The following is a 23,511-nucleotide window of genomic DNA, read 5'->3' as shown; positions in this document are numbered from 1 at the left end:
CAGCCCTTGGCCCAGCTTCCCACTCAGCCTGCTCTTCCGTTGCCCCCAGCTGTACTTCTGTCTCTCCACACCTTTCTTTTCGGGCATCAACTATAAGAACTTTAGAACTTTAAACCTGAAGAGGCTTAAATACAACAAATGAAAAAAGAATTACTACTGTCATTGATGGCGATGTTCTGCTTTGAATGATGGAGAGGTTTGATCTAGTTCAGGGGGCCCACACATTTTCGGCTCACATACACACGGCTTTTATATTCAACAAAGTCCGAAGATCTACCTATAAATCTAAATTATTGTTTGATTTAGTATTATTTTCATTGTCAGTATTAAACAGGCTTTTGTTTAACCATAATTAGGCTATAGAAAAACACAATGTAGGCTTTCATTAATAGTCAAATATTGTTTATCATATACAAATTTGTAATATAAAAAGGAGAGAGAAAATCTGCTATTTAACGAGACCATTTAATACAGCTGAGTACTTTGAAAAAATAAAATATACTGACCACAACTAAGCTAAATGATAGAAGGTTGAGCTTAACCAGAACTTCCTCGTTCCTTTGCGTTACACGGCTCGAGCTTCGGTGCTTTCCGGCGCTTTGGCGGGATCGACCCTCGCTGCCTCTGAGATTGACCGGTAGATCGCGATCGACGTATTGGACCTGATCTAGTGCTTACTCTCGCAGAGATGCTTTGTGTTAGAATTTCAGCAATAAAAGCTTTACCCCAGAGTATCTTTGCAGCCTGCATACATTAATAATACAAGAGCTTCTATGTATTATGAATGATAAAACAGGAGGACTGGCACAACAAACTGTCTGAGGGAAATCGTTTAATCCGTAACTGTTTGTTTATTCCTCTCACGTCCTCCCCTCGTGAACAGTTCCCCTCACGTCCTCCCCTCGTGAACAGTTCCCCTCACGTCCTCCCCTCGTGAACAGTTCCCCTCACATCCTCCCCTCGTGAACAGTTCCCCTCACATCCTCCCCTCGTGAACAGTTCCCCTCACATCCTCCCCTCGTGAACAGTTCCCCTCACGTCCTCCCCTCGTGAACAGTTCCCTTCTCGTCCTCCCCTTGTGAACAGTCCATCCCACGCTCACAGAGACGTACTGTCCATGTGAAATTCCTCTCTTCTGTCCACATGCCCCTCACACTGTTTCTGAATCAGACTTCTGTGTCTCACAGACACTGACTTAGTCTTTGAGGACAAGTGGGAAGTAGAGGTGGGTAGAATATTGAAATATTGATATTATGAATGATGTTTTGAAGATATGCTACAATGAATATTGAGTAGATAGTTTATAATAAAAAAATGCTGCCAAAGGAGTTTATTCTGATTGAAATGGGGAAAAAAGGATGTTGTATACGTCCAAATAAGTTGATATAAAGTGATAAGTTGGTGTAATCCCGCATTTGTTCAGGAGTGTTCCGTTGTAGAAAAAGATTTAGTTGTAGTCATCTGGACATCTGGAAACATCTGGACATCTGGAAAACAGTGTTCAGATTACTACAAAGGAATCTACAACTGAATCTTTTTCTACAATGGTATAAAGTGATATTATTGCATTTTTGTGGGTATATTATTGACCAAATATTGGTATATTCTTATAGAAATTCACTTTTGTCCACATAGCCCTCCCCTAGTGTGAGGTGAGATTCAACTAATAAAAAGACTAGTTATAGTTATTAACTTGGTCTATATTATATAGACCTAGTTATTACTAGAATCAAGTTAATCAAGTTCATGGTATTATTTTGCAGTGTGTGTTGGTAAACTCGACCTAAGCAGCCCAATTCCAAGATCTCATGGGTCTTGCCTCCACAGAGGACCTATGCAGGTCAGGAAGACCAATATACCAAGTCCAATTATAACTCAACTGCATGTCAGCTTGGGACTCCGGTTGGTGCCATAATCGGTACTAAATAAGTAGCACAAATGGTTTATGTTGAAAAGGGCATACCGTGTACTTGGATTACACTTTGAGAAGCAAAGTTTAACTGTACTGGGCAATAAATAAACATAATTATAAACTGGTGTTTAGACCTGTGACACTTTTGGAAAATAATTAAAGTAATTGGGTAACCACCATTCAGACGTAAATTATGTCATATAGCATATGCTGGTGAGCTGCTTGTGTTTACATTTAGCTGCTAAGTTCATTCATTTTCTACCGCTTGTTCCCTTTCGGGGTTGCGGGTAACTGGAGCCTATCCCAGTGACTTTGGGCCCAGTGACACCCTGGACAGTGGCCAACTCGTCGCAGGGCCAACAGAGACATAGACATTACAGACAACCATTCACTCTCACATTCATTCACTAGGGCCAATTTAGAGTTACCACTTTTACCTAACACATGCATGTCTTTGGACGGTGGGAGGAATCCGGAGAACCCGGAGAGAAGCCACGGTAACATGGGGAGAACATGCAGACTCCACCCAGAGAGATCATGTGATGCTAACCGCCTTTGCCACTCTGCACCCCTTAGCTACTAAGTTTTATGCATGATCCTTTTTAAACACCTGAAAATCTCCCTCTCTGCTGTTTGAATCAGGAGTAAATCAAGCTTGGAAAACTATTGAAGTAATCAGATTACTCTGTAAACGGTAGGCTGGCCAGATGGTTTAATCGGTGTACATAAAACATTAGTGAGTAGGTACTAGGTTTTTGTTTCTCTGGGAGCACGGAGGCTGCGTCTGAGGGATGCGAGGACAGAACGAGAGAATACGTGTCCCTCATGAATCATGCAGTGGCCTTAGATAATGAATGGAGCCTTTCGCTGCTTGTGGCTAGACGATCTGCACACAGAACTTGCATTCATGCGTGTCTTTTAACATGATAAAGAAATGACTTGTTGCTGTAGAACAATTCAAATGTTTGTATTTGTAAAGGAAGGACTATATGTCAATACTGTACAGTACAGTATAGCAAATGCCAATGTAGCACTTTTCTCTCCTGCATCTTGTGAAATACTGTTTGCTGCTTCTTATTGGGGGGGATGTCTTCCAACCAGTTTATCAAATGGTCTTAATTAGAAAAGAAAAGCGTGAATGTGACATTACTAATAAAATCACTTTACACCTTATGACCCATGAAACAGTCATATAAATGACTACCGTACAAGCTTCAACGCTGCTATGCAATAGGTACTGAAGAACAATTAGGCTAGATTTTTCTGGCCAATTATACAAGGAGATGGGAGGATCAATAGGGAGAAGAATGACCTTCTGTCTTTGCACTCAGTCCACATCTGCAGAGAAGCACACATAAAGTGGTCATAATCACAACCACAGGCTTCTATTGTCCTCTGAATAGATAGTCAATTGCACCATTGTCTGCAAAACTCCTCTTTCACAAATTCCACCTTAAACGAGTTGGACATTGGTCCTCAGCCCGTCTGTTTTAACCATTTTGGAAAGAATGTTATCTTGGGAAATAACTTTGTTTACAATTAACCTACCCAAGGAATAGTGTTTTTGGCATTGGCGATACTGACTTTTTAAATGGTTGTTAAAAGAGACCTTTGCTTTACTTTGCAAAGCACAACAGCCCTTCTCCACACATCTATCCGGAAGTATGCATTCTTGCTGGAAGTTGTTGTCCTCTCAATACAATACAACATTTTTAAACTCAATTCTGGAGAAGAAAGTTGAATAATCTACACCAATTTCAATACCACATTTATAATAAAAAATACAATATATATAAGTTTCAGCACTAAATTTGAGCAGTTTTCTTTATATTACCATGTGGTCTTGTACTAGGTCTGATGATGTACAGTACATCATCAGGCCACAAAACGGTTTAGGAAAGGTCAACAATTACACATTGTGATTTAAACAGTTTTTTTTTTTTTTTTCCAAGTTACACACACGCGCACAACATACACACATGGCTATCTGTGCTATAGTTGTTATAGAAAACCTACATATCATGGTCTTAATGGCAAAACTTTCTTGACTTCATTTGTCCAGGTAAATTTCGTGGCCTGTCAGCTCTTCGCGCTTCTCATGGCTTTGTGGTTCCGGATCTACCTCCATCCCAGTAAGAGCAGCCCGTTTGTCCGGCATGTGGTGGCCACACTGTTGGGCTTCTACCTGGCTTTGTTTTGCTTTGGCTGGTGAGTGTCAACCTCTCTCACTTTGAGGTACTTTGACATTGTTCATTTTTAGAAATTGATTGTTAATAGTTCAGTTCATGGGGCAGTCTCTCCAGAGTGGATTGCTCTGCTCCGCGATGGTGGAGTTTGCTTCCACATTAACGACGCCTGGGCTTCAGACATGACGGTGATCTCCAAATACTGCTCTTCTGACCTGGAATATCTTTTCATCAACTGCAAACCATTTTACGCTCCACCTGAGTTTGCCTCGTTTATTCTGGCCGCTGTTTACACGCAGGAGGCGGAGCGCGTGCTCGCGGAGCAGATCAGAAAAGCGGAGCAAAACTTTCCGGACTCCTTGTGTATTATCCTGGGCGGTTTTAACAAGGGGAATCTCAGCCACAAACAACCAAAGTACATACAGTTTATTCAAAGTACCGACCAGAGAGCAGAACACGCTGGATCACTGTTACACAACAGTCAGCAACGCCTTCCGCGCCGTGGCCCGGGCCGGGCTGGGCTCCTCAGACCACTTCATGGTTCACCTGATCCCCACAGACAGACAGAGGCTGAAGCTCTCCAAACCTGTAGTGAGGACCTCTAAAAGGTGGACCAACGAGTCAGTGGAGGAGCTACGTGTGTGTTTGGACATTGCAGACTGGGAGGTTTTCAGAGCTGCCACAGATAGTTTGGATGAGTACACGGACACTGTGACATCATCTATTCTATTTTGTGAGGACAGCATTTTACCAACACACACCAAAGTCACCTTCAACAATGACAAACCCTGGTTCACACCCAAACTGAGGCAGTTGAGACCGCAGAAGGAGGCAGTGCACAGGGCCTGTGACAGAGAGCGCTACAAAGAGGCAAAGTACGGATTCAGCAGGGAGGTGTCGAGAGCTAGAGCCCGTTACAATACGCGTCTGAAACAGCAGTTCTCAAAAAACAACCCCGCCTCTGTGTGGAGCGGGTTCCGGCTTCTCACAAACTACAAGCCTTCTGTGGACGACATAAAACTGGCCCAACAACAAAACTTATTTTACTGCTAATTTGACTCCCCTCCCCCACTGTGGCCACCTGCCAACCCAACCCTGATCCCCTCCACCTCCCCCACCCCTCTCAGAGTTCAGGAACAGGATGTGTGCAGACTATTCTGCAAATCCAACCCGCGAAAGGCTGCTGGACCAGACACTGCGCAGGAGAGCTGGCCCCTGTCTTCACTGGGATTTTCAACACCTCCCTGGAGTCATGCCATGTCCCAGCTTGCTTCTGGACTCCCCGGGAACCTATGCCAGGATCCTGTTTGTGGACTTCAGCTCTCCCAGCTCAACGTCCCTGACTCCACCTGCAGGTGGATCTAACTTCCTGATGGATCGGAGGCAGTGCATGCGGCTGGGGAAGAATATCTCAGACACGCGGACTATCAGCACAGGAGTTCCACAGGGCTGTGTACTTTCTCCCCTGCTCTTCTCCCTGTACACAAACTGCTGAAACTAATCAAGTTTGCGAATGACACCACCCTCATCGGGCTCATCTCGGACGGGGATGAGATGCCTACAGGAGGGAGGTGGACCGGCTGGTGTCCTGGTGCAGCGGTAACAACCTGGAGCTCAACGCCCAGAAAACAGTGGAGATGATCGTGGACTTCAGAAAAGTCAAAGCCCCCCAGCCCCCCTCACCATCTCAGACTCCCCCATCTCCACTGTGGACTCCCTACGCTTTCTCGGCACCACCATCACCCGGGACCTCAAGTGGGGGCCCACCATCAGCTCCCTCACCGGGAAGGCCCAGCAGAGGATGTACTTCCTGCGGCAGCTGAGGAAAACCAAGCTTCCAGCGGAGATAATGGTGCAGTTCTACACGGCCATCATTGAGTCCATCCTCACCTCCTCCATCACCGTGTGGACCTGCAGGACCTGTACGTTTCCAGGGCAAGACCTGTACGTTTCCAGGGCTCTGAGACATGCAGGTCGGATCACAGCCGACCCTTCTCACCCTGGATACGGACTATTTGAGCTACTCCCGTCAGGCAGGAGGCCACGCCTCTCAGGCAGGAGGCCACTCCCCTCAGGCAGGAGGCTACGGTCCATCCGGACCAGAACCTCCCGTCAAAAGAACAGTTTCTTTCTTGCACTCATTGCACTGTTCATTTCTATTGCACTACATAACTTTATATTTAATTTTATTATGTGCACATCATGTTGTTTTTGTATAAAGTGTTCAATGTTTGTTGTCTGTGTTGCACCGAACCACCGGGATAAGTTCCTTTGTCTGTGAATTTTGTTTATCGACAAATGGCAATAAACCCGAGTCCGAGTCCAAGTCTGAGTCTGATTCTCCTCAGCCGGCAGGTGTAATGTCCGCTCGCTGGTCGTGTGACAGCCGATTGTTTGCATGAAACCAGTAGCTCTACATTCCAAACAGTGTAGTGTTTCACAGAGTCCTGCTGAGGTCACGTTCAAGTGAAAGCAATGTCTGGAAGCATTTTACCAATTTCTATTACAAGGCAGAAATATCGTTTTCGAGTCCAGGACTTGTGACTGGTTTTCCAAGTCACTCTTGACTCGACTAGAACAAAATAACTGATGACTTGGACTCGACTCAGACTTTTGAGTTTGAGGGCAGTGACTTGGGGAACAATTGAGACCTAAGGCGTTGGACTAGTCCTAAGTGACTCAAAAAACTGTGTCTTGACTACAAACCTGTAATAAGGTTGATAAAATATCTTAATGGCTTGTGTGAACCATTAAATTTTGGATCTACACTATTTCAGCTCTTAAAAGCTTTTCAAATGCTTTTTCAGATGTTTAATTCAGCATAATTCAACACAAATGTAATGAAGATTAGCCAACATTGTAAGCCAGTGGTTTCCGAAGTTAGGGTCAGGACCCCCCGTGGGTCAAGAGCTGATTTTAAGATGTAATGTTAAATCTATTACACTGCATTTAATCTCCCTTGTAATTGAAAAAGCATGTTTTTGTAATTTTAAGTATTTTTTATCTTGAAATTCTGCTGTGAGTATCCCGAGTCGGCTTCATAGTTATTTTGGGGTCCCGGCCTGAAAGGTTTGGAACCCCTGCTGTGCCTAACCCTGCTCCTGACTGTCCCCACACAGGTATTCTCTCCACTTCCTCGTGCAGAGCGGCCTCTCTTATGGCGTCATGATTTTTGCCGGTTTGGAGAACATGCACAAGTAAGTATAGCCATTCAGTGGCTGTGTTTAGTAACTAACTGCATGACTTCATGGAGTCGTCACATGTGGCTTTTATAGACCCTACAGAATCAGGCTGATGGCGATCGGAACCAGTTACTTCTGAAACACAATTGTTTATTAGCAATAGCTCCCTCTAACTGGATCAGAACTGACACGACCCCAAGAGGTGCGATGGGTCTTTGTTTGGTGATGGCCTTTTAAAGCTGGTGCTTGTGGCTGTCTCTCAGTTCTACCAGCGAGCACCAACCCCATGTTCTCCGGAGTTTTAGTTATTGTTGAGGTCCAGACAGTGTGGGGCTTGTCCGAAGCTGTTGGTCAGTCAGTTAAGTTAGTTGCATTCTTTGGGGTTTTTTAACACCGTTATTTTGTGAATTTTACTTCTTTGTTTGGCATTTAGTTTTGGGGTACGGACGCATGTCTTGTTAGGAGTTTGAGGAATTATCTTTTGTCAGAGAATCCGTTGGTTCTCTTGAGAGTGTGTCTGCATTGATTTGGCAATGAGGAGCATTTTGACCCAATGTTAGTAAATGAGGAGGAACTGCTAGAGCACCTGTATCCTCGGCTGCACTGCCCTGTTACGTCTTCTGGCGTCGCCTAGCTCTTTGTTTTAAGCCGCAGGGAAACGGATGGTGTTCATCTCGCATGGCGTGGGTGCACAAACCGTGGTGACTTGAGGGGTCGTCAGGTTGCCTTGCAAGCCCCCTTCTCTCCTTTGGAATGTTAAAAATCCTGCTGTAGACTTGTGTGAAGAGTGAGAGTTTAGTTTGTAGTTTGGGCTTATTTTTTGCCTCGCATTGGTTTCAGACTTGGGCGTGATAGAAGAAAGCGGTGCACATCACCGACTTTTTTGAGTCTCCATCTGAGATGTTTTTGTACCAGTGCACCAAGGAGCAGCTGCTTGAAATTTGGAAACACTACAAACTGGATATTGAAAGTGAATTTCTGGAGGAAAATGTGAAAGCCATATTACTATCTAATTTGATCGAGGTTGGGGTGCTGGAGGATAAACCACGTGGTTTTGGGTCTGCTGCTAATGAGGTTTTTCAAATTTTTGAGGGTTTAGCCGAGGCATGGAGTTGAAGCAGCTTGGAACGTACATTGCTCCTTCAGTGTGTTTTTGTGGGTCGTGCAGAGGAGGCTTTGTCCAGATATGCGGGCCATAACCTTAAAGATTCAGATGTGTGTAGTCCGTGGTTTTTGAGGTTGGTGGACTACATTTATTCATTTTGTGTGTGTGCCATTCAATTGTTGTGCCATTCTATTGGTGTAGATACCTTAATAATGAATCAGTTGGTTGCTTTGTTTATTTGGTACTACTGAACTGGGTGGTAGCGATTGTATAGGCCTATGTTTTGATTTTATTCACAGTGATTCCTACAGGGAATCCTGTCTCGATGGGGGATGTCACAATCCCAGGAGGTCTTTAATAGTTTTGGTGACGCCAGTTTAAAGCAGGTGCTTGTGACTCGCGCCTCAATTTGCCTTCATCAGAGATTCATGGATCCACTACTGGTTCGTTTTCTGTTTATGTTCTGTTATGTTATGTTCTCCAAAGTTTTAGTTATTGTTGTGGCCCTGAGCCAGGTTGTGACCCCAGTTCCACACAGACCAGTGGAAAGGTTCTTTAGGCATCTGCCTGTGTCACATTCACTGTAGTGTTTATCTGTAGCTGCAGTTTGAACTGATCTAGATCGTATATAACATCTCCTTTTTGTGTGTTTGTTTGTGTTCAGAGTCCTATCCTGCCCATTGTAAATGTGATTGGCGATTGCCATAGAGGCATTTGGAGCAGAATGGCAACCACATGTCATTTAGTCTGCTCCTCAGCAGCGCTGTGACGTTCTAAACAAGGTTCACATACACTCAGTGTTGAATCATTTGAGTACTTGTTTAAACAAAAGAATGGGAATCAGTGACACACCTCACGCTTAGATATGAGACAGTGCAGTCGTACTGTAGACAGAAGAATGCTACACACTGAGCCAGAGGGAATGTTCTGTGGACTTCAGTGATGGACAAATCTCATCAGGTGCTTTATTGTTTTGACAATGGCACATATTACCACTTATTTTTTTCTTGTTTTGTGTAAAATGGGATAGTAGTGAAGATAGTGGAGGGCGCGTGAGACTCTTCAATTCTGGGTTACCAACCACCAGTTGCTTTCTGATGGCCAGTGCCAGACAAAAATATTACTTCACTAAAACCCGTAATGTAAGGGGCCTCACATCATAGGGTAATGGTCTAGAATAAAAAGGGATTTTTGTTCCTAAAGCATTAATAAATCATTGCAATTTGAGAGTCATTCTGTGCAGTATTGGAATCAGTCACATTTGTTCTCTTCTGCGTTACATTTCAACTCCTATGGGCTGGAGGTGGAGCAGCTGAGAGCACTGCCAGTTAGGCTGTAATTTGATCCCTGTGGGACATTTATAGTCTACACTACAGTCCGAGTTGGGTGTGTTTGGACACGGAGCTGCAGGCTGGTACTGAACGCTCTTTTGTCTGTGTTGTTGTCAGAGGCCTACTCTGGTCTTTGTCTATTTTCTAAATCTTCCATTTTTAGCCCAATTTCTGAGCCACAATTTTTCACCCACAATATGTCACAACTGTTGCTCTTGAACAATATATAAAAGTAAGTATTAATGATACACAAACCAGCAAACGCTGTCCGTGGACATGCTCTGTTCCAGTTGAACTGCCCCAACCGAGCTGTGACAAGAGAATCAAATACATAGACATAGTAACTCCAGGACATTCTGTACAGTTGTCTTGGACACATACATTTGCAAACGTATGCAACTGAATCAGAATCAGAAAAGGTTTATTGCCATTGCTAATGAACAGAATTCACAAACATAGGAACATGAAACAATGAATCTACCGGTATATAAAATCACCAAGACAAGTTCCTATGTTTGTGAATTCTGTTCATTTGCAATGGCAATAAACCTTTTCTGATTCTGATTCTGAATAGTCTGAGATAAGTGTTTTTGTTATGTGTTTTTTTTCATTGTGTGTATTTTCTGTCTCTCACAGGTACTGCTTCATTGTGACATTGGGCTATCTGATCCTGTGCCAGATCACTAGAGTCTACGTCTTTGACTATGGCATGTACTCTGCAGATTTCACCGGGTAAACACTGCTAGACACACTATACCACAACAGTACTACATACTAAGTAGGCTTTTCTCATGGCAAATCATTTTTCTGTCAGTTTATTTTGATCAGCCTATCACAGCTGTTTATCTGCAGTGTATAGTTCAAGCACGTCATATATAAGGCTTAGAAATAAGGATCAGACTTTTGTATAGATAGGTTGGCCAGGAAACGAATGAAGTCAGACACTGGGTATATTTTGTCCAAATGCCGTGCAGTTGTGTGACTCTCTCAGTGGAGTCGTGGGGATGTCTAAACTGTGCAAATTTCAAAGTCATATTTTCTCCGTGTTTGCTAGTTACGCGGGACATGCCACTTTCTCACAATATTACAATTCATATGTCATTGTGAAATACATTGCATATGTGGTATTTTGAGGTGCACCGATATGGACATTTTTGGCCGATACCAATGTTATGGGAAATTTCAAACACTTTTTTTTTACTAGTTCATTTTTATTCTAAAATAAGGATCAAAACTATTTTTAAATGTGTAAGACCAGTTAGAACACATAATACCCTTCTTTTGGGAAAAAGGGAAAAGTTTGATGGGGCATATGTAGCACTATGTTTAGATAAGGCAGGCTATTGGCTATAACATGATTATTCCTTATTAAGAGTTCACACTTTTCCATTCTGGGAATTTCCTCTTTTAATTAGATTATTTATCAGCCTAAATTGTCTCTTTGAACCTCTCAAGTCTGTGTCATCGTCGTGTCCTTGTCGCCTGCTCCTGTAACAGCAACAGTGACAGTCTCTCCTCCTCAAACTCTGTGTCTGATCACACTCAGTCTGTTCTCCTTCTTCAAACCTCTCACACCAAAGTTATATGGAGTAAACATGTCTAAACTAGTCAAATAATGTCTGAAAAAACAAGCGCTTATTTAATAAGTTTTGTCTTTTTAGAAGTTTTAAAAGTCTGTAACTTTGACATTTCTAGGTTTTTGGCTCAAAATAAAGAACGTTTACAGTTTGTTCTGATGGAATATAAAGCCTATGTCCACAGAGCTGTTGTTGTCTTCCTGTTTCTGAGGATTGATATTGGTGGTTTTGGACAGAAGCTCAATGACATGAATATTGCCGCACCCTTAGTGGTTTTCCACCGAGAGTGCAGAACCGGAGACGGCACTTTTACGTCCCATTTGTAAAAGCCCTGCACATAGACGCCCCTTCTTCTTTTGATTTGCGTTGTCCTTTAGTTTATCTCCCCCTCTCTTATTGGATGATTATTACACTAAGTCTAATTTAACTTTTAGGCTTGTAATTCTCTTTAGTGCCCCTTATATTGTTGGATGCTAACTCTGTAGAATAATGATTACATCAGAAACAGAAAGCTGCTACAAGGTAAATTATTACATTACACGCATTTCAAACTAGTCTCTACTGGTCTATACACAGGTTTATGAGCTAAGAAAAGAGGCTTTATGACTTATCTGCAAGCAAAAGGATCGTTAGTAGCATCCCTACATTACACAAAGTATCCTAATATTAAAGTTATTTAAAATTAACACTGATAATAATCACCATAACGGGAAACAAAAAATAGTACTGCTGCACAAGAAACAAAAGAACCAATCTTTCTCAGGATGCTGTGAGGGTGACGTATAAATAATCATTCTGTAAACAGAGCAAAGAAGGAATGTATTTAGTTGATAAATAAACATATAAAACATATACTGTACTCTGGAGAGTTTCACTTCTCTCTCGAGGCCTGCACATCACAAATACTGTGTATAATTGCATGTACAAATAATACTAACGATTAATAATTATGTCTGTGTATTGTGTATTCTGAATAACAGCAGCATAAGATTGCACTATGTTTTACACATTTTCACAATGCCTCACATTTCATTAGCAAATTTTACAAACATAGCATTACCTTAGTGTTGTTGTTGTTGTTGTTGTTGTTGTTGTTGTTTTATGGCGGTTGGCATCCAAGTGTTGCATTACCGCCAGACTGTATTCCTCAGACTTTGTCGTAGTCCTCAGACTCTGTCGTAGTCCGTAAAAGTACTCCTTCCATTGCTTTGGTGTTACAAAGCCCATGAGGTCATGATATGTCTTTGTGACTAGAATAGTTGTTGTTGTTGTTGTTGTTGTTGTTGTTGTTTTATGGCGGTTGGCATCCAAGTGTTGCATTACCGCCAGACTTTATTCCTCAGACTTTGTCGTAGTCCTCAGACTCTTGTTGTTGTTGTTGTTGTTGTTTTATGGCGGTTGGCATCCGAGTGTTGCATTACCGCCAGACTTTATTCCTCAGACGTTTCGTAGTCCTCAGACTCTGTCGTAGTCCGTAAAAGTACTCCTCCCATTGCTTTGGCGTTACAAAGCCCATGAGGTCATGATGTGTTTTTGTGACTAGAATAGTTGTTGTGTCAGAGACCAACCGGCTTTATTCCAGGGAGACTCTTCTTCACCTTCCTCGCCCTCTTTGACGGTCGGTGCTTTGTTTCAGAGACCAACCGGCTTTATTCCAGGGAGACTCTTCTTCATCTTCCTCTCCTTCTTTGACGTTCGGTGCTTCCACCGTACAGCTTTATTCTTCAGGCTTCATTCTATAGGCTTTAATATGTCCACTGATGTCGCTGCTTGGTAGCCGTGCGTCTACGAGACTGGGCGAGGACAGGAGACCACCCCCACCCCCATCTCGTCACTCTGATCACCCTGACTCCCCAAAAGCAGACCCCCATCACTCCGACTCCCATTTAGCGCCTTTAGCCTGTTTTCTATATCTGCCCAATCAAGCTCTTTTGTTCCAAGGAATCTCCCTGCAGCTTTAGCAATGATCCTGATCCTTTCAGTTCTGCTTTGAGTCTGAGCAGCACAGTTTACAACATCCACCATAAAGAGTACAAAATCCTCTCTATCCACAACCAGGGTATTCTCATTAATTCTGGAACCTGCACACTTGGGACCTCCACTCTTGAAACCTTCACACTTCTTGGGAGCCACGCTGGCCTTTCTCATTTCGCCCTGGCTGGGAGCAGCGCTGGCTCCTCTCTCTGTATTTACTCTAAACTCGTTACTTGAAACTTTCTTGACTGCATCTGCATAGGATATACCTTGAGAGACCTTTATTTTCTGCACCTCAGCAGCTCTTTTGCTAAACCTGCATCCCCCGTAGGCAGAGCTATGTTCTTCCCCACAGTTACAGCACTTCAGTTTTGCTCCCACGTCACACTTCCCATACTCGTGGTCTCCTGCACATTTACCACATCTTTGCCTCCCTCTACAGACCGCTGCAATATGCCCAAAGCGCTGGCACTTAAAGCAACGCAGGGGCGGCGGAACATATGGCCTAACGTCATGGCACATGAACCCAATGAACACCTTACTAGGCAGGCACCTCCCTTCAAGTGTTACCATTACCGACAGGCTGTCACATCTTACCCCAGACCGGGTCACCTTCAAACGCCTAGCGTCCACCACCGTAACTCCAGTCAAATTCTCCTTAACTTCATCCACAGACGTCGCCGTAGGGACACCTACGATAACTCCTCTGACCGTGTTTCTTTCAGCATCAGACACAAGAATGTCCTTTCCACCCAGACGTTTAGTTCCAATCGCCTTCCGTTGCTGAGCCGCGTCCTTGCACACGACCAGCAGCGAGCCATCTCTAAGGACACTCGCACTCTTGATCACTCCCACAGCTACAGTTAGGCTCTTTGACAATGCCACTGAATTCCACTCCTTAAAGGATGCACTATCCTGTGCAAGCTTTATGATCACCTTACAGTCTCTGGTCTCACCCCGGATATCAATAGCTTCAGCCTCATCCTGCTGCTCATTCCCAGAACCCTCGGACGAGCTAAGGGACTTTTTACGTTTCCGGGCACGTGCAGGCAGAAAAGGCTGCTCCTCCACGCCGTCCAGAGCGTCTTCCATCCCCGATCCACTCTCCTCCGCCATCTCCCGTCTCTCCAGACCGGGTGTTGAGCAAGGTCTCCTCACAGTTTTAGTCCAGGGCTTGTTCTTCCTCAGACTGTTGTTTTATGGCGGTTGAATGGCTCTGTTGACGTGTGTTTGCAGGTGACTCAGCACTTCTACAGTGCTTTGAAGGTTTATAATGATTTGGAGTCCAGAATGGACAGTGAAATTCACTGCAGCTTTCATCTGCTAATCTGTGGGAGAGCGTTACCGTATCATTGTGTTATCTGTGAAGGTTATAATTGTCAAAACTTTCAAATGATCAATCTAACCTTAACTTTTCACTCATAAACATTATTAGAGTATATTAATATCCAAATAATGCTATATTATTTTTCAATTCTATTTTATTTTAGTCTTTTCAAATATAAAGTAAAATGGCCTCATAAAAACAAAGTATTCAGACTTTTAAACTGTGCCATTTAACACAAATTATTATAACATTTTGTCCTCCAAATCTGGCTTCTGCTCCAAACCACATGACCACCACTGACAAATGATTGTCTGTGAACCTCTTGATTCAAAACCTCCATCTCGATCAGTCCCAATCTCAAAGTCACACTTTTCATATCAGAAGCCTCATTCATTTGATTTATAACAAGCTTGTTGAATCTTTATTCAAGGCATCAAAGTCTAAATTAAAACGGGTTCTTACCCAAATTGAGCTGAAAATGCATTAAATGCTAAATATTAATCGTTACTTCATGTCACATTGTTTTAGCTTACATCACATTAGCACTGACAACACTCAAAGACAAAACTGAAGCATTACACTAAAATGAGTAGTTAAGCTACTAAGTTAGTTAGCGCCAAGGTTCATGTTCGATAATCAAACAGTAAAGATATTAAGTGGACATTTGGAATTGTATTACTAGACACTCATAGGCTGTAATAAGAGTCCCTGTTCCTTTGCCAAATAAATAACGTTCCAACATTTGCTTTAACTCTTAACGTGTGTGTGATATCATGCCTCGTCAATGTAAGGAGAAGCTGCAAGCGTCAATGCCACAAGAATATCCTCTAATGAGATGGTGGTACCACAGAGCCAATGGAAACTCCCAGGACAAAAGCATCTCGCTTCTTTCTGTGCGGCTGCTGAAACCATGGATCTATTATGAAACTAGGGTCTTTAACTAACCATCATTTTTGCTATGATTTTTGATTAATCGATTAGTTGCGAAATACCTGTAAATATATTTTTTTTTTACTACATTTGATCCAGATGCTTGATCTTTGAATATAACAGATAAAATATTTTTTGATCAAAAACACTAAAAGTTCACATGTTCAATTTGATGTAATTCCTGCATGTTACGAGTCATGAAACAACACATGACATGTTTTGGATTGTGTTTATAGTCCAGGCCATTTGATTACTAAATTATATTGATGATTATCTCAATAAACAATTAGTTGTGATTAATCGATTAACTTGCAGCCCACAAGAGACGGAAAGAGGACAGACCTTCTCTCACATAGGGCTTTTAGGATTGGCTCAAACTTTGGTTAAATATTCTCTGCAAAAATAATCCCATGACAGCAAGAAAAGTACTGAACCTGTTCTTCTGATCAACAGGCCTATGATGGTTATAACCCAGAAGATCACCAGCATGGCGTTTGAAATTCATGATGGTAAGATGGGTGCCACGCTTGTGTCTATATTGTGTACATTGTGAAAGAATTTGACATGACCCTTGTTCTCTGGGGTTTACAGCCAATCACATCAAGCCTAGTCAGACAATGTGTAGTTTGAACACTATTACGTAACCAAGTGTACACACTTTGTGAGAAAACGTACAAGTTAAAGTTACATTGTGACATACACTGGTGTGTGGGGTGGGGGGCTGAAATGCCTCTGTTGTACCGACACACTGTTCACAACAAGAAAAGACCTTATGATTCCTCACAGTTGTAAGAGAATATAATTAACGATAGCAAGTTAATATCATTTCAGTTTGATGATTTCTGTTGAAGGTTTGACAAAACGTGAGACGCAGCTGAGTTCCAATCAGAAGTACCTTGCTATCAGGTATGTGGCTCAGCTATGACTATAAAACATTGTGGGATGGAAACGCATCTACTGTACATCATGAATGTCTGTGTATCTGCACACATATTTGAGATTTGGCACTACACTGTTCTGATAATTCTCCCCCAGTTTTTAGGAAGTTGGTTAGAATTATAAGTGATTACTTTATACTTTAAAAGGTGTTAAAATAGACTTTTTAGCACTATGTGGAAACTAGTGGTTTCCGTCCTTTTGAACACTCACTGTCAAAATTGCATTCTTGTACAGCTGTATCATTTATGCACAATATATTTTTGCAGACGGATGCCCAGTCTGCTGGAGTACCTCAGTTATAACTGTAACTTCATGGGTATTTTGGCTGGGCCCACTTGCTCCTACAATGACTACAAGGCTTTCATTGAGGGCACGAACTTTCAGCCTCGGTACCATGACAATGCCAATGGCAAAGAGAATGGCAAGTGGAAGCAGTGTGAGCCCTCTCCTCAGGTACAACATTATGGTTTTGTGGTCCTTTTAAGAATCAAGAACATTATGAAAATTGCATACATGGCAGATCCCTCCCAGTGTTTTTCAGTGCACAAATGCACACTGCCTGCTTTGACGGTGTTTCACTGTCATTTAAATAGGAAATATCTGTGTTCTGTGTTTGTTACACAAATTACTTTATTATTATCTCCTCTAGAATGCTGTGGTTTCCAAACTGTGCACGTGTGCACTGTCACTGGGTGTCTACCTGTCGCTGTGCAAGGTGCTCCCAGTGGAACATGTCAATAATGATGAGTTCCTCTCATCCACACCAGTCTACACACAGATTGTCTATCTGTACTTGGCCATGCTGGCGCTCAGGCCCAAGTACTACTTTGTGTGGACGCTTGGTAAGTAAACTGCTCAAAACAGAGCTACAGTATGTGCATGTCCTGGGCTCACTGGGACTCTCTCAGACTTTTCACCCCTACACAAGTCTGAGTGGAGGATCAGCTATATTAAGGGCTTGAGCTGCCACGCCAAAGTTGTCCAGAACAAAATCAGCAGCAGAATGGGATGAAGTTTTACATGGGAGACACACTTTAGACCTGACTTATTGAACTAGATATTGTCATGTCACAATTGAACAGCTCATTGTTCATACAATGTGGACAAATGCAGGCTGCGTGTACAGTACTTAAAAAGTCCTATTAAATTGAAGTCTTATGCAGCCCTTGCCATTGTCGAACACTGCAGTGCCACCTAGTGGTCTATCACTTGTTCCTGACATGACAAAAGCATTGGTGGATATTGCAGTGTTAAAAAACATGTTTCTTGTAATTTTGCAGCTGATGCTATCAACAATGCTGCAGGATTTGGTTTTAATGGATACAACATCAATGGATCTCCACGCTGGGATTTGATATCAAACCTCAGAATTATGGACATTGAGGTTAATCTTTTTACTCTTTTTATTTACTTAATAAATACTGTGTATACGGAAATGCTGAGCTGCCGGTTTGGAGTAAACATTGTTTACAGGCTTTTTTTATAAATACGAGAAAGTACGGAGCTGAACTTAAGCTCATATTCATTGTACTGAGTTGGGCAAGTCACTTAAAGCAGGTCCAGATGCAGTTTACTGTGACAATGTGCAGAGGATATAAAGCAAAGCGCTTTTAATTTGTCTTGTGTTTAGTGACTGAATAGAACAGGTTTGCTCAGCCAATGAAGGCACTCATGCTCTTTGGTGGCAACAGCAGGAAATAATCCAGGAAAAGTTGGTGGCTACAAACTGCAGCTCAGAATCTACACAGTGAACAAATTTGTTACCAGCCTTGGCCTGAAGCCAAAGTTCCCAAAGTTCTAAGCAGAATTATTGGACATTGATCCAGGCACACAGGCTTGCTTCAAACAGAGGAATTGTGGCTACAAAGTGGTACCAACACAGTTGTATGTACACCCTCTTTTCAGCTTTATAGGATATAATCAGTGCCACCAACCACAGCCATAAGCCTGTCAAGGTGTACGTCTGCCTTTGGTTACTAAGGGACAAGATGCACTTCTCTGGATGTGTGCTCCTGTCTCGAGGTGCTTGGGTGCTACATCTACATACTCCTATACTAGGATGGGCTTAACTAATAACTGTCTCGTATTAATGAAAAATAATGAAAATATTGATTACTTCACACTGGCAGGTCCATGTTTTTGTAGTTTGTCTAATTTGATTATTGTTGTTTTTGTTTAGTTTGCCACAAGTTTTAAATTATTCTTAGACAATTGGAATATCCAGACATCTCTTTGGCTCAAAAGGTAAAGTAGCACTTGCTGTGTGTTACATTTCTGTTATGTCATGTTACTAACTGTGTAAATGGTTTCACAGGGTCTGCTATGAGCGATGTCCAGTCAATCCCACTGCAGCCACCTTCCTGCTGTCAGCCTTGTGGCATGGAGTTTACCCTGGCTACTACATGACCTTTGTCACAGGAATAGTTGTGACGATGGCTGCACGAGCAGTGAGTACTTTATATGCACTTAATGAAGACAAGTTCTCTCATGTTTTCAATCCCTCTCATGTGCACATTCTAAGTTGAAGTTGAAGCCATTTGCACATTATTGTGGACTTGGGTCAGCAAATGTTCTTCTTTTTCAGGTACGACACAACATCAGGCCATACTTCTTGGTTTCTGATGCACATAAACGAGTGTATGATGTCATGACATGGGCTGCTACACAAGTTGCCATCAGCTACACAGTGGTGCCGTTCGTCCTGCTCGCTGTGGGACCATCGCTAAAATTCTACAGGTACAAATCCTTCTAAATGTTATTTGAATCATATTAGGGCTGAATTCGGGATGTCTGCCACTCTCAGCAGTAAGAGTTACACATTTACCGTACATACTCTAAATATAAATTGACTCTGAAGGGACAAGTATGTGTAATCCCACATGTGTGCAGGAGTGATCCATCATTGAGAGTGTTTACACGAATAACCCAGTTTCTCTGAGAGCATGTAAACTTCATATACAGACTACTGTCATAACCAGGATACTGCTCACAACTGGGTTATTCATGCTCATGTAAACGCACTCGTAACAAAATGTCAAAGGTAGACATCTGGACACTGTTTTAAAAACCAAAATGTTTAGAATTCCATCCGAAATTCATTTAACAAACAGATTACAAAGACAGGTGGGTTTCAGGAGGAAGCAGGGCTTAGTCAGCCCAGAGCAGGATGAAGTTGATTTTCACAAACCAGTTCCGCAGATTGAACGATGAAAGTGTCCAGATCACTACCTTTTGTAACCTTTTCTATCTCTTAGAAACATATCAGTGTAATCCCTCATTCGTCCAGGAGTGCTTCATTGTAGAAAAAGATTCAGTTGTAGTCATCTGGACTCTTTTTAGAAACATAAGATGTTTCGACTCTCACCCAAGAGTCATTCTCAATCTGTGAATCGAGTCTGGGAACACAGATATTTATCCTACTCTGAGTAAGCCGCGCCCTCCGGGCGGGCACTCCTGTTGAAGGGAGTATTTGGCTTGACTTTAAAATACCCTCTTTGTTATCCATCAGCCCTGTAATGGGCTATCTACATCCTATTGTAACCTGACTTTCGCTCCCTCCTCACTGAGTACCTGATTAGCAGCAGAATGCCCTGGGCGTCTACTGCTCCAGGATTTCAAAACACTATTATATACGACCGCAAGGTAAAATCTTAAATCTCCATTTCGGTTTAAGGACGGATTCTCAAAAAGTAGTTTGAAAGATCTGTATTTTTATGAACTCACAATTTCAATAGAAACAATCATTTATAATCATTACCTTTTTAGTTTACCTTTTCCCTTAAAATCTTAAATGATGATTTCTGTTGAACAATGTTGTACTGTGTTGGTGAATACAGGAGCTTTTGAACCTTTTATGTTGCCGTACATTAGTAGGGGTAAAGATGGGGCTTGCGCGCTCATTAGCACAACTCCAGTGTATAACAGTAAAGGTTAACAAGGCTCTTTAAAGAGCCGAGGCTGAGAGGACAGTCTTTACATCTTTGGGCCACTGCCATGACATAAAACCAGAATCGCTTTTGTATCCTGAGTTTAATCCATTTAACCTAAAAAAGCTATCAAGTTATGCAATGTATACTGTCTTATTTATTGTAACCATATTTATCTACCTTTCAAAAGCAGAGCATATGTATTCCTTTAAAGTGAGGCCATCTTCTCATCTCTTTAGAGTAGGGCAGTGTAATATATTAACTAAACTAACGTTATCAGAATATTGGTTCACACTATAATCATATTACAATAAATATCACGGGTAACACAAAGGAGATTTTCTGGTCTTTTAGGTAATTTTTAAAAAACATATTTAAGCCATGATTAAGATTTTATGGTCGCAATTTTAGCCTTGTTTACGTCATTGTTTAGTCTTAAGTGTTCATCTTGACACAGACGACTAACACAGAGTACTTGTACTTGCAGGTCGTGGTACTTCTGCCTCCATTTCCTGTGTTTACTACTGGCCATGGCTCTGCCCGTGAAGAGGCGCCGGCCGCTGAAACAGCAGGACGACTCTCAGGCGGAACACAGCAGCACAGATAACAACTGTAACCAGAAAGCCAAGAGTTCATGAGACTGACCACTTGCACTGGGACAAGTGCTGGGCTGTTTACAAAGAACCAAATATCTGACAGACAAAATCACAAACATAAGGAATTGTCCCGTCAAATCGCCCTGTAGCAAGGATTACAACGACTCCACTTTTGACTTGGAAACTAACAAACTGATTCAATGTTGCCTTGAACCCTCTGTGTACTGGCTAAAGATGGCTGTGTGTATGTGGAGGGTTTCAGTCACTCTCTTCAGATGCGTGTTCTGGGGTGGAACGGAAATTGTCATATTCAACAAACAACTTTTATTATCAGCTGCCAATTACAAACAGGCCTTACAATCCTTAAAGCTTAGTTTGGTTCTGTCTTTTTTAAAGTTCAATTGAAAATGTATTCATGTTGTATGTGTTTTGTATGTAGATGTTTGTGATAACGCTGTTTGAAATTCATTTTCAACATCATTTTAACTTGAAAGATTGTGAATCATTAGACTTCTAAAGTGGGATACAAATTTTGGCTTACTTTAATTGTCTAAAATATGCTCTCTAATGTCACTCAATGCGTTTTTAATCTTATTTCATATCTACTGCTTTCTGGCCAATGTTAACTTATGATTTCCATGTTTCAAAGGGATTATATTTACCCCACTGTGGTGTATAATACTTATTTCTGTGTAAAATGTCTAAAACTACATATATTTAAAAATGGAGCAATTGCTTGTTTACATCACTGGACAAGTAGACACGCTCCGATTTGGAAATGTGCAATCAGTCATTGGGCTTTGAGGGTAATGAGTACATTGTAGTAGTTTGAATGCAGTTGAGTTGTCCAGGTCATGATTGTTGTAAAAAGGCTTCATTGTGTGGAGCCACACACTGGGTTTTAAATTGTCCTTGTCCGGTCACTGTATCATTCCATCTTGTCCTGCCATTAAGATGCCAAAATTCTTTGTCACTTTGTGATTCATGTTGTTGTACTTTCTCTGTGTTACACAGTGGTCACCTGTCAGACATCTTTTAAAAAAATATTCTTATGAGCACACATCTGTGGAGCTCCATACGTTTCCTTTCTGGTGCACTTGTGTTGTGTAGTGTATTCCTGCCATTACAGTGTTAGAAGTCATGTGGCTGGTAGCTCCTGTAGCCACGGGGCCAAATTAAAGGGACCCTCTGAAGGGAAACAGATGTAATTTTCCAAATGGCTATTCTTGCACTGCATGGCCCCAAACCAGCACAATGCAAAGTGCTCCATGTATTCAATGTGCCAAATCCTAACTGGCACGACCTTAGTTATCTGTCTGAAAGTCAAGAGTGTGCACATGTTCATGTTGTATGTATGCGTCTGCTAACATAAGTTATTTTTGTGTGGGGAAAAAGGACATTTATTGAAAGATTTGTATAACAGTACATTTAAATCCTCAATTGTGTGGAAAATAAAGAGAATTATTTTTAAATGCTACAACATGTGAACTGTCCTTTTGTAAAACAATGCTTTATATCAGTCCAACTAAATGTTTCAATCACATTTCAAATCTTAATCTTTGTTTTATAAAGTAAAATAATTCTTATTCATTGATGGGAAATGGATGTAAATGCTCTTTATGCAAACAGGATGTGATAAGCCACAATATCAAAGTAAAGGTTTTTTCAATAAGGAGTAATACTTTGGGAAGACCATGCGATGGGGAGAACACGCCGTAGTAAAATGTGAATATTCACAGTTGGTACCAAACCACCGTCCTTTTTTCAAGAGCACACCAACAACTCGTAAGTGGTGAGAGTTAGTCTTGTAAATGTAAGACAATATTATGTATTCTTTTTTTTTTTTACCAGAAGTGGTTTTCTGCATTCATGTTCATTTTTTGTTTGTTTTCAATTTTCTACAAATGCTGTTTTGAGTTCTTTTAGAACGTTCAAATGAGTTTAGACCACGGGGAAAAGGAGGGTTTAACTGTCCTCCCCCCCCCCCCCCCAAAAAAAAAAAAAAAAAAGAAACTATATTAATTCATAACAGCATTCTATATTTAACAATTACCTTTTTTTTAATAAAAAAAAAAGGTTGGTTTGAAGAAATAGCTGTAACTAAGACACCTAGGAATGACAGACTAGATATGCAAAAAGAAAACTACAGGGCTTACAAAATCCTGAAGGGCGACCTATAACCAAAAACAAAGAGAAGGTAATCATGGTTCATATTCAACACTATTAAGTTTGATTTGTTCTGGTGAGTGACAAATCGGAGGAAATTTTAAAAAATGGCAACGCACTAGAGGCTTAAAAATTTGATAAAGGATAACACAAAATATTATGTTCACTGAGAAATGTAATGAACGTATATGTATTTTAAATCTGAAGGCTCGGTAGCCTATTGTTTTTTATTTATTTATGTTCTAGTTGCGCTGGTCACGTGGATTTTTTCCTGGTTAATCAAAGGTTAAAGAATACAATGAAATAAGCCACTCACAAATAAATTATACTCTTGTGTGTGTCTTTGTTATTTGCTCAAAT

At 41.6% G+C, this 23,511-nt stretch overlaps 1 protein-coding gene across 1 annotated transcript in view; it reads left to right on the top strand.

Moving 5' to 3' along the window:
* Positions 1 to 22,465, top strand: part of mboat2a (membrane bound O-acyltransferase domain containing 2a) — a 31,101-nt gene extending 8,636 nt beyond the window's left edge. Inside the window, exons 2-13 of the mRNA XM_072457258.1 lie at positions 3,975 to 4,120; positions 7,218 to 7,295; positions 10,353 to 10,448; positions 15,978 to 16,033; positions 16,376 to 16,430; positions 16,730 to 16,916; positions 17,113 to 17,305; positions 17,744 to 17,847; positions 18,643 to 18,707; positions 18,778 to 18,910; positions 19,048 to 19,199; positions 20,877 to 22,465. Coding sequence (XP_072313359.1) covers positions 3,975 to 4,120; positions 7,218 to 7,295; positions 10,353 to 10,448; positions 15,978 to 16,033; positions 16,376 to 16,430; positions 16,730 to 16,916; positions 17,113 to 17,305; positions 17,744 to 17,847; positions 18,643 to 18,707; positions 18,778 to 18,910; positions 19,048 to 19,199; positions 20,877 to 21,027 — 1,416 coding nt within the window. The 3' untranslated portion in view covers positions 21,028 to 22,465. The remainder of the gene's footprint in view (positions 1 to 3,974; positions 4,121 to 7,217; positions 7,296 to 10,352; positions 10,449 to 15,977; positions 16,034 to 16,375; positions 16,431 to 16,729; positions 16,917 to 17,112; positions 17,306 to 17,743; positions 17,848 to 18,642; positions 18,708 to 18,777; positions 18,911 to 19,047; positions 19,200 to 20,876) is intronic.
* Positions 22,466 to 23,511: the final 1,046 nt, after the last annotated feature.

This window comes from Eucyclogobius newberryi, unplaced genomic scaffold, assembly GCF_026437365.1.
Source record: "Eucyclogobius newberryi isolate DKJ021-1_F unplaced genomic scaffold, fEucNew1.0.hap1 SCAF_21, whole genome shotgun sequence".
NCBI classification, from domain to species: domain Eukaryota; kingdom Metazoa; phylum Chordata; class Actinopteri; order Gobiiformes; family Gobiidae; genus Eucyclogobius; species Eucyclogobius newberryi.
Note: the sequence above shows the minus strand (reverse complement) of the source record. Positions and strands in the feature narration are given on the sequence as shown.